At 38.6% G+C, this 17,884-nt stretch overlaps 1 protein-coding gene across 1 annotated transcript; it reads left to right on the top strand.

Moving 5' to 3' along the window:
• On the top strand, nt 13,546-17,626 carry LOC8085008 (glucose-6-phosphate/phosphate translocator 2, chloroplastic). The gene is made up of 6 exons (XM_002443921.2): nt 13,546-13,902; nt 14,760-15,253; nt 15,345-15,570; nt 16,074-16,296; nt 16,599-16,812; nt 17,308-17,626. The coding sequence occupies exons 2-6, from the start codon at nt 14,765-14,767 to the stop codon at nt 17,317-17,319; spliced, it is 1,164 nt and encodes a 387-aa protein (XP_002443966.1). The 5' UTR covers nt 13,546-13,902; nt 14,760-14,764; the 3' UTR covers nt 17,320-17,626.

Here is a 17,884-nt window from a genome sequence, read left to right on the forward strand (position 1 = left end):
ATTAACCACTTCTTCTCTTGTAACTTTTTTAATTAGGCTACCCCCTTAAGACGAGGTGAACTATGGGGCACAAGAAAGGTAGCTTGCATATTATTCAGACTAGTTAACTAACATTGAGAACTTCTGACATCCAAAGATCTTATGTGCAAGAGAAGAACAAATATCCAGAAATTTTCCTCGCGATATGAAAAACATCAGCGTAGTAAAACACATATAACTCTTATTCTGTGAATCCAATAGAGTTGTAACTTATACCATTAGAAAATTTATGAAATTCTCTACAACTTTCATGTATAAGACCTTCTTAGATTCTGTCTTTAAGCTTAGGTAAAACAACCAAATATAATATCCCTCCTGACAATATCTCAGCAAAGGTGCAGTAGCTTCCATAAGTTATATCTCAAGTTACTTAACTCATCTGGAGATGATCCTTACATATTTGAAAAGCTTGGGAAATTCTCTACAACTTTTGTATACCACGTTTTCCCAGATTCTGAAGTTAATTTAGCTGAAACTGGAAATTACCAGGTCTGTCCATATTTTGAAATAGAACAGAACATCCAAGTGTAAATGTCATATCTCAGGTTCTACTTACCCAAATGAGTTCCAGCTTATACTGTTGGAAAGCTTAGAAAATTGTCTACAACTTTTCTATAGAACATGTTTCCAAATTCTGTAGTATATTTGTCTCAAACAGTAAGTAACCGAAACTGGTCCAGATTTCTTGACAGCACATCTGTATCATCTTGTGATTTTTGTAACTTCCAAACCATAATAGCTATAAGGGTTATTCTTGCGGTCAGAGAAAGATCTTGAAGTCTAGTTGTTCCCAGAAAAATTTGGTAAACTTTGCACAATCAGATCTTGATATACACCATGATTATTGCAGACTGCTCTAGAAAATAGCAAGGGATAGAAATAGGATGTAACCAAACTCAACTACTTATTTCACTACTCCTTATGCCTTAGGCCTATAAACTAAATGATATTGTGGAGAAAACCCACAAGATCATTACACTCATTACAAAGATCCAAATCAAGCATAAACATAATAACAAACCAATTAAGCATCGAAGGTTCACACTTCACTCAACTTACGATACTATCGTTCTCTTCATAGTAAGGGTAGAGATCCTAAAACAACTATTCCAATGATGCCAGAAGGTGGTAAGAAAAAGTTCTAAAAGAATATTAAGCAAGGAGTGGGGATGAGAACAAGTCTTTAAAATAAGCAACAAGATAGAGACAAATAGCAAGGATAGAGATATACTATAGAGGAAAATACCAAGGTTTATAGAACAAGGATTTATGGACCTTTCAAAACCTTAAGACGGCCAATTTCTAACTAGGTTTGCGTCCTACAGTCAGCATTGCTTTGGTACCACTTTGTAATACCCGATTTTAAGGACAAAACCAGATATGCACCATATGTGAGTTTTAGAAGTCAAATCTTCACATATAGCTACAAATAAGGGGTAATATCAAAAGACAATGCATAAATATATAATGTACTTAGTATAAAAGAGATAACCTTTGATAGCAAACAACGGATAGACAACTCCAACTTCAGGTATTAACTTCACTCTACAGGATCCAACTGACTAGTTGATCACAAGCCTAAACTTCTCCTGAGGTTTGGAGGAAATAGCAAGAGTGAGTCCATGTCGAACTCCACAAGTATAGCAACTAGATTGTATAGATCCCACAATCTCATGATCAATGTGACATAAATAATGTAGAGCATTAAATAATAAATAATGAGCATATTTAACACACAAGAATCATCACCGTTGATGCAAGAATCCCCAAGGCCGCTCGTGACCGTGAGCACGGCTAGTATACCCGTTTTACACTCTGCAGAGGTTGTACATCTTTACCCATGAGTCATGATTTACCCTTTCGCCCGAGGTGATCAGCCTCTTAACCCACTTCCAAGGAAGGTCAGCAGGGATCACTATGAAGCCTTTCAAAGGTTTCGTCTAAGAAGTTAGGGCCATTAGATTCACTCGGCAGGCAGATATAGAGCCCCCTTCTATGGCACATAACCCGCAGCCTATACACACGGACAGAGGCCACACTATACCCAACGTGTCTAGCCATTCTTACGCCATTTAAGGTAACCGCTAACAAGCTAGAAAAAGGTCCTCATACTGAGCTAAAGCCAGAGCCATTATAGCCCTCATGGTTGCACTGTTGTCCCGGTAATCACTTACAGATAAATCACCAAGTGGCTAAAAAGTCATTTTTATCATTTATTACTTAACATTAATCTAGTCACAGGATCATGGTCACAGAAATAAAATCCAAATGCTATACTTGCCTTAATCCAATTGCTCTTGCTTATCCTGCTGGTCTCACTAATTGTCCAAGGCTCAGATTTTGATCACTGAAGTACCCTTGTTCACCACGAATTGTTCACCGACTAAACTCGATCATCGATCATCAACACACAAACAATCGGAGACAACATACACGAAGCAAACAAGGCTACAATTAGAACAGTACAGCAATCATATAAAAACAGTATGAAAAGTTTGTGAAATGATTCTACGCATCGCTACGATATCATAGACGTAAAGATCATGAAAATCGGAGCTAAAACGGAGAAGTTATGAATTTCCTAATATTTTATATAGAAAAGTAATTAATTAATTAGGGTCACGAAAATAAAATGTTTCAAACTGAGAAAACAATATTACTAACATGTAGAGCTCATTAATACGAATCCAAGGCAATTTGAATGGGTCAAAACGGAGTTAAGATGAATATTTTATGGCCAAAAGAAAGTCAGTGGCAATTCTGTAAATAGTGAAAACATATTTTTAATCTAAAACCGAGCTGTTTGTGTTTTCCAAACTGAAAGACAAAGTGATTGGGACTTACGTTGGTGGACGGGGAGTAGGTTCACCGACAGTGACGCTTTCTTGGAGCTACAGCAACGCCGGAGCAGCCGACCGTTCGTAGATGTCGTATATAGGCGAGACAATGGCGATCACGTTGTAGAGAAAAAAATATAAATTTTATTTTACTACCTTAGGAATTCTCAAATTAAAGGCTTCCCATATGATAGTCTTTGATGTGCTTTGTCTAAGGGGTTGGTACATATATATATAGGGAGAAAAACTCCCCACCTTCACGTCAAATAGCGATATGGTACTAATTGATTTACAACCTTCATCTTTACTATGGCCTAATTAATTATTAAAGCCCATTGAGACTAGGTAAAAATATATTCTAAACTACAAGATTTAGCTATTGTGTAAAATAAAAAACTCACTCAAAGCATAGAGTTTCACAACAGCCTTTGTATATGATAGCTAATGAGGACGGCATGCTATATATAACAAGCGAGAACTTAGGGATAGCAAACTTGCTATTTTAGCAAACCAGATAGGACATCTGTTGGACTTCAGTTTGTGCTTTAAAAATATAAAAATAGCCTACATAACATAGATAGCATGTCTGTTGGAGTTGCTCTTAGGGATTTATTATGGGCTTTGACGTTGGAAAAATACGAGGAGGTTTATTATTTTCGGAATTAATTATTTTCATGGACAAAATAATTTTAGAAAAGTCCAGAATTAGTAGTTAAGCCATGAAAAATACTCCAAAAGCTCCGAAAATTCGGGAAAAATTCTCAGAGATATTATAGAACATGGGAAACCCGAATAAAGTTTTTGGAGCTCATGAGAAGATTGTTTGGAGCATCTAAAAATTAGATCATGCTCACAGAAAAGTGAGAACAGAAGCTGAAAAAATTCCCGAAAAATTTGTAGAGAGTGCTTGATGGACGAGGAACTAAAAAAAGTACTTTGAGTGACAAAGAAAATATTTTAGGAAGGTCCTAATAAAAATTTGAGCTTAGAAACAAGGAATTTAGTTGTAGATAAAAGATAAATACGTGCCGAATAAGGAAGATCGATCTACTAAACGTATTCTAAATATTTTTCTTACTATCAACACATAAAGGAGCAACAAGCATCACATCAAAACATATGCACCAGCATGTATGCATAATAATATTGCTAAGCCTTATGATAAATTTTAATTTAATGAAAAATATTATTTTTTCCTATATTTTCATGAGCACAAAATTACAAAATTAAATAATTTTATCTATATTTCAAAAGGAGTAAATTTTAGGGTGTTACAAAAATAGTAATAACCAATAACCAAGGGAAAGAGAAAATTGGATTGGGGATGAGGAGAGGATCGAGTAGAGCTATATCTTTGGTGTAAATCGACTTTCCCCATTTGTTTCTTACTGCCTTAACTCGGGGATAGCCAAGATGAGATGATTTCCCCTTTGGTCTTCTGATTGATATGTTTTAGATGGTCTTTGGTCTTGTAAATAAGTGGTATTAGGGGAGGAGTCCTCTTTGGAATCAAACATAGGATTTTGTTGCATATTAGTTTAGCAGTGCAGCTATTCATGTTGTTTTCCGTGGCCTAAATGATTGTTTCTCCTAAAATAGATAATAAGAAAGCTTTATAAGCTTTCAGATCTATTAACATGTGAAAAATTATGATTTTAGCACAAGCAGATTGAGAGTTATGATTTTTCTAAGCTAGTTACCATTCTTTGACAAAGTTCTAGACAGAATTGGATCTAGTAGAATTTTAAGAACCTTAGAGGCAAGATGGGACTTTACAAATTGTAAATGACTTATAGTACTTTCCACTATGTTTATGGATAGGTAAAGATCATGAATTTTGGATAAAAGGAACTCCACATATAGATTTTCAAAGTTATATGTACAATTTTCTCTGTAGAATTTTGAGTTAAGCTTTTCTCATGCATTAGGGCATCTTGCTGCAAATGTGAGTAATATGAAAGTTGTAGATTGTGAAATTATTTTCTATGAAATTTCATATTTTTGGATATAGAGATATGAAAATATAAAGCTTGTTGTCTCAATTCTTAGACATTTTCTGAACTTTATTTATAGTAGCAATTTAGGCCATCTTAAAGGTGTGATAAAAATATAAGTTTTTCATGGAAGTTGTAGGCCTTGTTGTGTAGATTTTAAAATATATTTGTTTGTTATTATAGACTTTAAAAATTTAATGATACAAAAAGGTGAAGCAACACTACTGCATTTTACTTGGTGATTTTTTTCGTTGTTTTGCTTGTTTGTCTATTTGGGGCGTAGGAGCGCTTTTCCTATTGTATCTTCTTGTTAGGATGAGTTCTTTTTCTGGTATATACTGTTAAATGATATGGTAGTGCTCTAGACCGCACCTAGAGCGGTCATCCCTTTGTGGAGGCAAGTAAACATAGTAGTGGTTTGCTATAGGCTTTAGCTTGTTATTTATTCTACCACCGTCTTAAAATCTCAAAAGCAATAACTAATATAATCATGTCTCTCGAACCATGTTTTATTCATTTTGTCATGCATTCTATGTGAATATTTATGTTCCTCTGCTCATGGTTTTACGATACTCATGCCGGTACAATGTAATGAGGTTTGTTGTCCCCATGGCGAGATGCTCATTTTTTTACAAAACTGGAGGGCCCGGGGCCCCTACAGGAATTTATTAAAGAAACCAAAAGAGAGGTTCACCAGGATAAAAAAAAGACAGGAGACAGGGAAGTAGTGCAGCCACACAAAAATTAAGGAACTGAAAAAGAAACAAAGAAAACAACAACTAATTGAAAGCTATTTGAAAAGAATGGCGCCATGAGAGGTAAAGATCTTTCCATCTACTTTTTATTCTGAATTGAAGAAAGTCTAGTCCCTTCTAAAGGATTTGCTGACAAGGAGACAAGTTAGAGTAATGAGCTTTGAAAATCAATTCATTCCTTGCTGTCCAGATGGTCCAGCATATAAGGACAATGGCTTCCATGAAGAATCTTGTATTTAGTTGTGCCTTCAATTCATTACAAATGTCGAAGAGCTCTGCATTTAGGGGAATATCAACATGAATTATATTCCACCACATTCTTGCAAAGGAGCAGTCCAAGAAGAGGTGTTTAACTGTTTCTTCAGTCAGGCAGTTGCATAGGACACAATTATATGAGTCCAACGCCATCCCTCTTCTTCTCAAAATGTTTCTTATATTTAGCCTGTCTTTCAGAAGGAGCCAGAAGAAGACCTTGTGCTTTGGCTGACATTGACTTTTCCATAGCCACTTGAAAAGCTGGTTGACATTTCGATGACCGATAGAGATCCTATAAAACTTTGCTGGGGAGAAAAGATTGGAGCCCTAGGGGTAAACCCACCTGTCATTTTCATTGGAGATGTGTTGTTGTTGAAGCCGAGACTGGACGAGCTAAAGCTGAAGGAAAGCCACTTGGGACATGGGTGTTTGGAATAGACTAAGAAGATTATCCTCATTGAAAGCCTTTTTTGCTATGATCTACTTGTTCTTTGCAAATGAGAAGAGTTCAGAGGCAGAGATTGCCAAAGGTTGATTATCCCAGTTATCAAGCCAGAAGAATACACTTTCCCCACTTCTAATATCAGGCTTAGCTACATTTTTAACCTGGATAGCAGTTTGATATAGTCCCTCCACCAGAAGGAGCCCTTTCTTATGTTATTTGGGAGTTTGTCATTTTTATAGTGCTTTTCCCAAATGAGATGAACCCAAGGTAAGTCTTTTTTGTTGAAGAACTTGTGCAGATTCTTGGTCAGTAAGGCTTTGTTTTGTTTTTCGAGGTCAATTACTCCTAAGCCGCCCTCAATCTTTGGAAGGCAAACAAATTCCCAGGTTGCTTTTGGTGGAGCATTGGCATTGATGTCTGTGCCCTCCATAGACAATGTCATTGTATTTGTCTATCTATTTGATAATTTCTTTAGGAAGGGCCAAGGAACACATATAAAAGGTTGGAAGCGCAGAAAACACTGCATTGGTCATTTGAAGCCTACCCACCTGGTTTAGAAACGATGACAATCTAGATAGCCTTCTTTCACACTTGCTGACTAGAGGGAGAAAGTCAGAAACTCTAGGCCTAGCAACTGAAAGAGGCAAGCCTAAATAGGTGAAGGGCAGAGTCCCTTTGAGCAGCCAAAGGTTCTAGCCAACAAATATAGCTTTTCATCAGCAACATTAATAGGGACCATCATGGATTTGTTAAAGTTGATTCTCAGACCTATTGCCAAGGAAAAATTATTAAGGAGAGCCTTAAGGAAGAATAATTGTCTTGCATCTCCTTCCATGATTATCAAGGTGTCATCAGCATACTGAACCACAAGAAAATCATTGGTGTAAACTGTTGGTATTGGCAACTGAATTAATCCCAAGTCTTTGGCTTTGTTGATCATTGACTGGAGGAAATCAGCCGCCAAGACAAAGAGAAGGGGAGATAGGGGGTCACCTTGTGTGACTCCCCATCTACAGTGAAAGGTTTTCCCAATGACACCATTCAGCAAAACAGTAGAAGTTCTAGACTCCATGATATCTTTCATCCGTTTTAACCATTTCTGTCCAAACCCCTTTGCCTGCATTAGAATTAACATTGCCTGATGTTCGATTCTGTCAAAAGCCTTTTCGAAGTCAAGCTTGATTATCATGGTTTCCTTTTTTGAATGATGACACATGTGCAAATATTCAAATGCCCAACCAAGATAGTCCTGAATGGTCTTGTTTTTATAAAGTCATACTAGTTTTTGTGAATGAGTGAGGTGATGATAGGTTGTAGTCTATTGTGCATTATGATTCCTTCCTATAGCACTTGCATTGCATCTCATTCATTTATTGGCATATGGAGTTATGTCTCTACTTGCTAGCCGCAACTTTACCTATACAACATCATTTATTGGGGTATAACGATGCGGCTTCATACCTTGTTAGGTAGTATGAAGGAAGGAGATATGGCAATTGCATAGCATGTGCACTATGATTTTAGACTATGGCATGAAAGCCTTAAAGTAGGGCTTTGAGTGAGTTTGTGGGAAGCTATGCTTCTCCAAGGTTTGATGGTGATTAATCTTTATCTTATGTGTGGTTTTATCACTTGTTGGATTTATCTCATTGTTGTTGGTTTATATATAAGTGAGGACTAAATTGATACTTAATGAATTTGTAGTTTAAATAGCTTATCGAAATAGTTTAGTGCTTGCTGAGTTTTTATATCTCACACCTCCTTTCTATCTTTCCAGATGTTCATGTGACTTTCCAGACATTCATGTCATCTTTTAGTGTGAAAACTTGTACTATAATAATACGATGATTGGAAGTTGATCTTCTACTTGTGATTCTTGTTATGTTGTTTCTTGTAGTCTGTATGCTTATATGCTCATTAGGATGCTATATCTTGATAGTGTGATTATTTTATATCTCTCCTATGTTGTTGCTTATGCGTTGCTCTTGATTTAAAGGAGATGCTACCAAAATTATTGTTGATCGCTCTAGATTCTACCATTTGTCTTGGCATCTTAGGTAGCGAGGTTTTGGGGTGTTACACTAGTAGTGTAATTTTTCAACCACACTAGTTTGCTCCATTTAAATTCTAGACATAGCTTTATTATGTGCATCAGCTACTAGACTTCATGTGCTAGGCATATGTTTGTGTATATAACCACTTAAATGCATTGTACCAAACATAGTAGTCCCTAACTTCAAAACATTCTCCTTTAACTCGAGTGACACTAAACACTTCAGGACATGTAAAACTCACAGACGGCTTTGTCTTTCAAGTTTTCTTCTTCTCATATAGAGATGACTCATTGTATCCACAGCCAAATAGATAGCTCATTTGTATAAGTTGTTTGTTTAGTCATCTCTATAGACTATGACATGAAAGCCTTGGAGTAGGGGCGGATGTGGCGACTAGACAAACAACTTATACATCCGTGCCCTACTGCCCTAGTGGAGGTGTCGAAGAGGCGAAAACTGAGGAATTGAGGGGCATGACATTGCCCTACTCGACCACTGTCTTAGAACAAGAACCAGAGAGGTAGGTCCATGCTTGTGCTACTAGCGATTGAGATGGGAAGAAAAATTAAACGAGTAACACATAGGCATAGGCCAATATACCTATGTTGGGCTTCTTTAATTAGGCTAATATTCATAAAAGGGAACGTTCCCATACTCGTTATACCCGTTGAGGACGATGGATTTTTTCCCATTTAGATTCCTATTGGGAGAAATGTCATCACATCCCTATTCTTTATTGGGTCATCATGTATCGGGTATGGGGGCTTTATATTACTAAATCATTTGGTAGGAGTAGAACTCCTTCATATGAGCTTGAAGAGAAGCCCTACCAAATAGATTCTTAGTAATCATCTACAAATCAACAGAGAGAGGATCCACATCATCAGAAAATAGCCAAGTTAGGAGAGAGAATACATGATCCACACAGACATATACGACGACCTTGCCTTACTGTTGTTCGTAAGAGGTTTTTGTGTAAATATTTCGAGACACAGACGACTTAGGCCTTGTTCGGTTGTGGATCAGTCCTAGCCTGGATTCATTCATGTTCCTTCCTAAAATACGTGTCTAGTTAGCCTACGAAATCCGTATATTGGGTCTGTTCTGCTGTACGGCCGCACCCTTGAGTTTAAAATACAGCCGCACCATGCTATGAATCAAACCACTACTCTAGAGTCGTGGAACAGATCCCTGCAGAGGCAAGCGTGACCGCTGCGACGTTACATCCTCATAACGACATCGGCACGAGATCTTGCATGCCTACGGATAGGAGGACTCATGAAGGTCGTACGTTGCCGGTCTCGCTGCACACTAACCCTTGGCTCAATTCCTCTAGATTGGTTCCACTACAATCGGACATGGCCTTAAGAAGATGCATTGTACCAGCTTTAAATAGCTAGCCATGCATTGACTTAAAATGTGTGATTACTAAATCCATGTATTATGATGCAAATAGATAATCAGGTTGTCATATATCCCAAAACCAAAAACCGGGGTTGCACGAATGGTCCAACACAAGTAGTTATCAGCAAACTAATAATATTTTTCTCTCACAACAAATCAGCGAATAATATCTTCAATCATGACTTTTTCAGCAAAGTGAATAGGACCGTAACGGCAAAATCCGGTAGCAGCTGATCAATGATATAAATAACTTATCCACTTATATAATATATATGATGATTGATGATGATTAGAACGCTTAGTCCTTTGTTAGTTTGGTTCTTTAGTTCATCTTGTTTTTTGTAGCAGTTGTGTTTTTAGGTTTTAGTAGCTGGAGTTTTAACTCTTGTTGTGCTTTGTATTTGTAGTCGTTTTTTCCTCGTCTAATAAAAATCTGGCAAAGATCTTGCCGTCTTTCTCGAAAAAAAGAATGCCTAGTCCTCATTTCAGTGATCTATGAGCTGACCTATCTCATCTGGGCAAGTTTGGTGACCTGACCAGTCGTGAAATGTAATCTAATCCCAATAAGCTTTGCTTTGATTTTGCACTCAAATCCTAATTTAGCTAAAGTACAATTCGAAGCAGCCGGTCACTTTTACAAAAGTTGGAGAAGGCATTGTCCCCGTTGTATAGTACATTTACAACAGGACAATCAATGATATGGCCTTGTTTAGTTCGTAAAAATTTTCAAGATTTTCCGTCACATCGAATCTTTTGGTCGCATGCATGGAGCATTAAATATTGACGAAAATAAAAACTAATTGCACAGTTTACCTGTAATTTGTGAGATGAATCTTTTGAGCCTAGTTACTCTATGATTGGACAATATTTGTCAAATAAAAACAAAAGTGCTACAGTACCCAAAACCTAAAAACTTTGCAAACTAAACATGGCCTAAAGAGAGAAAAAATTATCAGTCTGCTGATGATATGTGGAGACGAGTGCAAACAAAAATAGTACGACTATAGTGGCATGTGGTACGGTTTTCTCAAGGACCTAGGTACTTGCGTCTCGGCAGATCCGATGACAACAAAAATACAGTACTAATAATCCAGAAACACATCGGAGTGTTCGTTGTACGTCGTCAGCTGCACCAGCTAGCAAGGTGAGCTTAGTTCACAGGCGCAATGCAACGAAGTGCTTGCATATCGATCGTCTCGGTCCATATCCAGTTCATTTTACTAAATTTCAGTTAATACTAATGTTGATATTGATTTGTTGTAAGATAAAAAACACAGTTCATTCACTGAAAATTAATGTGAAAGTAGTGTCGAAAAAAACAGAATGGAGACCTATGCATGGTTGGGTTTTCAACAAGTGCCAGCATCAAATGAAATTAGTTGATGGAAAGCCTCCGACAGCCTAGCTGTTTTGGCACGGAGCATGTTCGGTCATGTCGTCGGCGACCTTAAAGTCGAGGGATCGGATGGAGGGAGGCGGCGGTTTTCGTGGCGGGCGGCGGCGCACAAGAACGACCAAAGCAAAAGAGAGTCGCGCACCAAACCTCCAACCTTGCTCAAAACAAGCCCACGCTATTATGATAATCGACCACACTGAATCATCTCTTGTCTCTCTCTCGGCGGCTATTAGATTTTGCCACGATGGATTGAAGATCGGATAATAACGAAATAAAAAAGGAATAGCTTCAGCTGGACTAATTAATATGAAATCGTGGTGCAGCAAGGCGAGATTTTTTTTTTTAAAAAATAAACATTTCTCCTGTACTATATGTCTATTCACATGCAAGGAAGCATGTACGTTGGGGTCTTGTTTAGTTCCGAAAAGTGAAAAGTTTTCGGTAATGTAGCACTTTCGTTTGTTTGTGACAAATATTATCTAATCATAGACTAACTAGGATTAAAAGATTCGTCTCGTGATTTACTGCTAAACTGTGTAATTAGTTTTTGTTTTCGTCTATATTTAATGTTTCATGCATGTGCCACAAGATTCGATGTGACGGGGAATCTTGAAAATGTTTTGGTTTTCAGAGTGAACTAAACAAGACCTGGGTCCCAGCTTCAGAAGAATAATCAGGTGCAACAAGAGGCCAAATCGGCAAAGACTACTAACCTCACTTTTGTTGTGTGCAAATGTGATGCCATCATCAGCTCATCACGGCTGTTCAGCTGTTGACCTCTTGGCTTAGCATAAGAGCCGCCGGCCGGGGGGTTCAGCAGCCTCCGCTCCAGAGGTCAAAACTGTCCTCAGACCCCCCAAAGGGTTCACCAGCTGTGATGCCAGTCCACATTGCAGCATAGAGGTTGAGGAGCCCTAGTTATTAGTTACAGCTTCATTGGCTCCCCAAGAAAATTGGGGACAGTTTCGGAATATGCTCGCACCAAACTCTTTTTTGTTCAGAGGTTTTGCATGTTAGCCCTCTAAGATGCGAGTAATTGAACCTGGACCTGTTTGTGACAACTGGACCGTAGATTCACCTGAAATGGATGGATTGTTTTGTTTTATTTTTTTTTAAAAGCAAGTACGGAATGTGTTTTCTATTGTAGGTGTTTGCAATTTTTTAGTTCCCGGCTGCTCTTCAGATTTGTACGCTAATGGTGCTTTTGCTAACTAAAGATACGGAGAAGCTTCTTCAGTGCACACAGGAATTTTGTATGTTTGTATTTTATTAATTTTCTCCCAGGGAATAGAAAGCTAGACCAAATAATTACTCATCCAAGGCTAGAACATCGACGACAAATGAAAAAAAAACGAGGGAGACGTGTAAACCTAGACAAATATAGGATGAAGATGCTAGTGTTTTGTACAGAAAATCTGTGTTTTTTTAAATAATAACACGACATACCATACACAAACCTTCACTTTGAAATGTTTAAGTAAATTTCTCACGAAAAAGTAAATGTATTTTTTAGAGGTGATATGTGATATTTTTGATGTATTTTGCTAAAGTGCATTTCATGTAAATCTAACTAACGCAGATATATACAAGTTGATGGCATTATTTCACTAATGGTTCACAAATATGCAAAAATATCTCACACCAACTATAAGTAGTATGAAAGAAAGAAAGAAAAGGTTGAAAGCGATGTCTGATGTATACTAATTGATATGATACTCCATCCAATGAGAAAAAAATATGCCATGCAAATTGAATTGCAACCAAACCACCAATTTTGGCTATGCTATGAATACCTTTTTCCAATGACAATAAAAAAATTCAAAATTTATGCATACACTTTTTGCATGACGTGGACGTGATATAGGACTGAGGAGAGGGTACAATATTCTCTCGTTGGACATCTGCAGATTTTACATGACTACCTCTCAGCATTCAAAAAAAAAGAGCCACAAACATCTCAAGTAATTGAAAAAAAAACTTCAACCTATTTATTTTAAGTAATAAGTAAATATACTCCTATATATATATAGAATAAAGATGCAAACCTAATGAGATTTGAACTGTAAGTACTTTTTTTATAGAAACAATATTCTTCTGATAACTTAAGCCATAAGCTAACTTTATTAAATTACTAGTCCATACCAGTATCATAAAAATTTGCAAACAGGTTCACATGAGGTGCATGCCCCACCAGCCACTGTTCCTTGAAACCCCAAAACCCAAACCCATGTGCAGCCCAAACCAATGGTCTGGTCTCCCTAGAAAGGACATTTTTAAAAAAGCCCTCGCAAATATTTTCATAAAAGCCCTCGCACTTCTCCAGCCCAAGTGCCCAACCTAACCCCTCCAAAGGGTCAAAAAGACGAACGAGAAAAAAAAAGAAGAGACGCACCGGCACCTACCAGCCGCCACCTTCCCCTTTATACTCGCCGGAGGCGAACCAACCAGTGCTCGTGCCACCCTCGTCCTCCTCTTCTTCCTTGTGATCTCCGAATTCCCATCTCAGATTCCAAGGGGGCGCGCCGTGCAATCCCCGGCTCTCCCCGCCCACCATATATCCGAGGCTCCGCCCCCGCGTCTCCAATCCTTCGCTGTTACTAGTTGTTGTTGTTTGTCTGCCGTGATTTGAGCCGGGCGGACGGACGGACGGATTGATCCCGGGACGAGGTGTCTCAGTTCTTGATCCTGGGAGGCGTTCCTGGTTGATTTGGTGGGAAGCGAAGGTGAGATCCGTTCTTTTGATCCCGCAAAGTTTTTCCTTCGTTTTTGCAAATATAATTTGTTATTAGGCCGTTGAATGATCTTTGGGTACCCCGGGGAGTGCCGTCGGTCGCTGTTGGAACCGGTACCGCTGCCGGTGAACGATCTTTACCCACGTTCTCGCGCCGGTGACCACCACCTGCCGGAACCGGTCCCCTCGCCGCTGTTTCAGCCAATTGCACGAGTGCACCACGTCACCGCACAAGTTCATCCCTTTTTTGTCTGTTTGTTTTTATTACTGCGATCCAAAACCAATCTTTTTGGTTTTCCTTTCGCGTGTGGGTATTAGTAACTGAAAAAGGTGGGTGATTTGCATGTGAAATCTGCTTGAATAGATCACGGGACTTGGGGCCCTTGCACGGAGAAAGGTGGGCACCCTTACGTGTAGATTACAACTCGAAAGCGATGTGCTGGATGCAATTTGTCCTCATCCAGAGTTTTAGAGTTTTAGCCTTTATTTCTGTTGGGGGATTCATGTGCAGAACTTTTGAAGGTGCTTGCTTTGCCGTGTCGAATTCTGTAGTATTGTCTTCGTGAGAAGCTTATGACTTGTGGGGTGAAGCAAGATTTATTGCTTTGGATCATTCGGCTACATGCTGATATTTCTCTGAAGTAGTCTTCAGAAGAAATTTTCCATATCGCTTTCTGTGTACTAAAAGTGCTGGTGCATTCTTTTGCAACTCAAAGCAATGTTTTATTCAGAGGAACATCAAATTTTCTTTTACCAACTCTTTAAGGAAAAGTCCAAGCTTTTGTGTCACTTTCTATATGTACTTCATATACTGCAATCTAAAACAAAACTTCCTTTGTTGATCTGCAGAAGCCATGATACCTTCCGTGAGGCTCTCTCCTGGTCCTGCAGCCTTCTCAGGCTCCAGCCTACGCTCAAAATTACCGTCAATTCCATCCATCTCTAGTCTTAAACCCTCCAAATATGTGGTCTCCTCGCTGAAACCACTCTACCTAGCACCGCTAGATGGTCCACGCACTGCAGAGCTTAAGTCTCGGAGACAGCCACTCGAGTTCCGTTGCGCTGCTTCTGCTGCCGATGACAAGGAGTCAAAGACTAAGGCGGTGCCAGTTCAGTCAGAAGGCGCGCAGAGGCTAAAGATTTCCATCTATTTCGCGACCTGGTGGGCGCTTAATGTGATATTTAACATTTATAACAAGAAGGTTCTCAATGCTTTCCCTTACCCTTGGCTCACCTCCACACTCTCCCTCGCCTGTGGCTCTGCGATGATGCTTTTCTCTTGGGCCACCCGCCTTGTTGAGGCCCCCAAGACTGATCTAGACTTCTGGAAAGTCCTTTTCCCGGTGAGTTGGTTATTTTGTGCCAGTAATTCTTCTTTTATTTTATTTATCTGCCTGGAAAAGTGTAACTGAATTTGGTGATTAACCGATGAAGGTCGCTGTGGCACATACAATTGGCCATGTTGCTGCGACAGTGAGCATGTCTAAGGTGGCAGTGTCATTTACACACATAATTAAAAGCGCAGAACCTGCATTCAGTGTTTTGGTGTCAAGATTCATCCTTGGGGAGACGTTTCCAGTCCCAGTCTATCTTTCTCTCCTTCCTATCATTGGTGGTTGTGCTCTAGCTGCTGTCACAGAGCTGAACTTTAATATGGTTGGTAAGTAACAATTGCTTTTTCCACCTCCTGTTCAGACTCTTGCTTAGAAATTAATATATCTTTTTCTTTGTACTATTAGTGTAAAGTAAAGGTTATGTTTTAGAAGCACATATTTAACTAGAGCTTAATAGATTCAGTTCCAATTACTTTTGGAGAAAATTGATTTGTGAGATTATTCTTTTACTTAACCTGTATTTAGATTTCTGCGCTCTCATGAACTTATGTAGATTTGAAAAAAAATGAATAATAATTGTTTAAGAATCCATTTGAAGAAAATTTTATAAATTTATATTCTGATACTCTTCTCTAACAGATGAAGCATGTTATTGTCCCTTTTCCCCTTTTTCTTCCTGAACTTTTATGCCTAGACTAGATTTAAACTAGAGACAAAATAGGAGTCATATACATGTTTGCAATTGTTTTCAAAGGTCTCTCACGTGTTACATGAATGAACTGTTCTCCCTTTTCTCAATGTTGATGTTTACCATTTGCCCTCCCACCAGGATTTATGGGTGCCATGATATCCAACCTTGCATTCGTTTTCCGCAACATCTTCTCGAAGAGGGGCATGAAGGGGAAGTCTGTCAGTGGCATGAATTACTATGCTTGCCTGTCAATAATGTCCCTGGTCATACTGACTCCATTTGCTATAGCTATGGAAGGCCCTCAAATGTGGGCTGCTGGTTGGCAAAAGGCTCTTGCAGAAGTTGGACCCAATGTTATCTGGTAAACAACAATTTAATATTTACAATTTTCCTTACATAGTTGTCAAGTGTGGTCCCTACCCACATTACATGAGATGGCTTGAAACACTTGTCATGTTTTTTTGCTATTCTAAGAGAGACCTACTTACGTTGCTATTTCTTTTCTGTTGGGAATATTCATGTTAGACTGTGGAGCTGCCCTTATCATTTATCGAGGACTGATATATTATGTTGGATCAATGTCCAGATTTATAGTAATATTATATCATGATTGTATGTATATTGATATTTTTTCCTAATAATATGTTACTGTTGAATTTATAGGTGGATTGCTGCACAAAGCGTGTTCTACCACTTATATAACCAGGTGTCCTACATGTCTCTCGATCAGATTTCTCCATTGACGTTTAGCATTGGCAATACAATGAAGCGTATATCAGTGATTGTTTCATCGATCATTATCTTCCACACACCTGTACGCCCTGTCAATGCACTGGGAGCTGCCATTGCCATCCTTGGCACATTCCTGTACTCTCAGGTAACTTGGCTTCAAATTTTTCCATGTGGTTGTGTTTTTCCTCTATATACTGAAATGATCACTTTCTTCTGAATTGGGGAAGGAAAATAGAATTTATATTTAGTGTCTAATTTTCACTAGTCAATCTGCATTGGCAGATGTGTGGTCGATGAAAAATTAGTGCAAAAATTGGCATAGCTTACTTTCTTAATATGCTTAGTTCTAACCTAATTTTCATCAATCTCGAAAACTATGATTCAAACAAGTAGGATGGGTTGTGTTGAGGAGTAGCGACATTATATTAGCACAACTGTAGTTGATTAGAAAGATAAATCTTATTATATTTTTTCCCCCCACACTGAAACACATAGATGGTATAGGGTGCTAAGAATATGTGCTTGAAATCTAAAACACGACTGAGAAAACTTAGAAGAGAATCACTGGTGGGTTGTGCATGGATTTTGATGCATCCAGTGATGTGCGCTAAACTCTGCCAAAATTGACATTCTGATGCAGGCAAAGGCGTGAGGCTAAAGCTCTCGCAAAGATGAGAGGGGGCCATGGATGACGAACGTCTCTGCAGAATCAGTAGCAAGCACTGAATCCAATTTTGCTTGTTCCAGTGTGGCATGTAGATATAGGGTTAGGTTTCCGTATGAGAGAGGTAATAATGGATGAATGGCTCTGCTGTTTCGTTCTTGTTTGTTGACCAGACTGAAATCCATAGGCCATGAACTGCGGTCGAGTGAGTGTACCTGAATAATACTGTAACGGAATTCGCCGATGCTGTTTCTTTCTGGGTATATATAGTCCAACCGAAATCGCGGTTTCAATACTTTGCACTTTATTAGTCGTTATGCATTCGAGTATTTTAACAGAGTTAAGTTGGGAACACGAGCTCATGAACCCCTGCCTTTCTGTCATTTGAGCACCATCTGTTCGGCTGGCTGAAGGAAAGGCTGATGCTGATTTGTTACGAGATAAAAATATTGTTCCATGAATGAAAAGTAGTGGTGATAAGTTCAAGCGAACAGACCAAGCAGAGTATGTGATGTTTTTTGTTTTGCTGCATTGTGAATTTGTGATTCCGTTG

The sequence above is a fragment of the Sorghum bicolor genome, chromosome 7 (genome assembly GCF_000003195.3).
Source record: "Sorghum bicolor cultivar BTx623 chromosome 7, Sorghum_bicolor_NCBIv3, whole genome shotgun sequence".
NCBI lineage: Eukaryota > Viridiplantae > Streptophyta > Magnoliopsida > Poales > Poaceae > Sorghum > Sorghum bicolor.

Bases quoted from the DNA above. Each gene is read 5' to 3' on its own strand.
- LOC8085008 (XM_002443921.2), top strand. From the start codon at position 14,765: ATGATACCTTCCGTGAGGCTCTCTCCTGGTCCTGCAGCCTTCTCAGGC. The intron at 15,254-15,344 runs GTGAGTTGGTTA...TAACCGATGAAG, and splicing joins TCTGGAAAGTCCTTTTCCCG to GTCGCTGTGGCACATACAAT. The intron at 16,297-16,598 runs GTAAACAACAAT...TTGAATTTATAG, and splicing joins GTTGGACCCAATGTTATCTG to GTGGATTGCTGCACAAAGCG.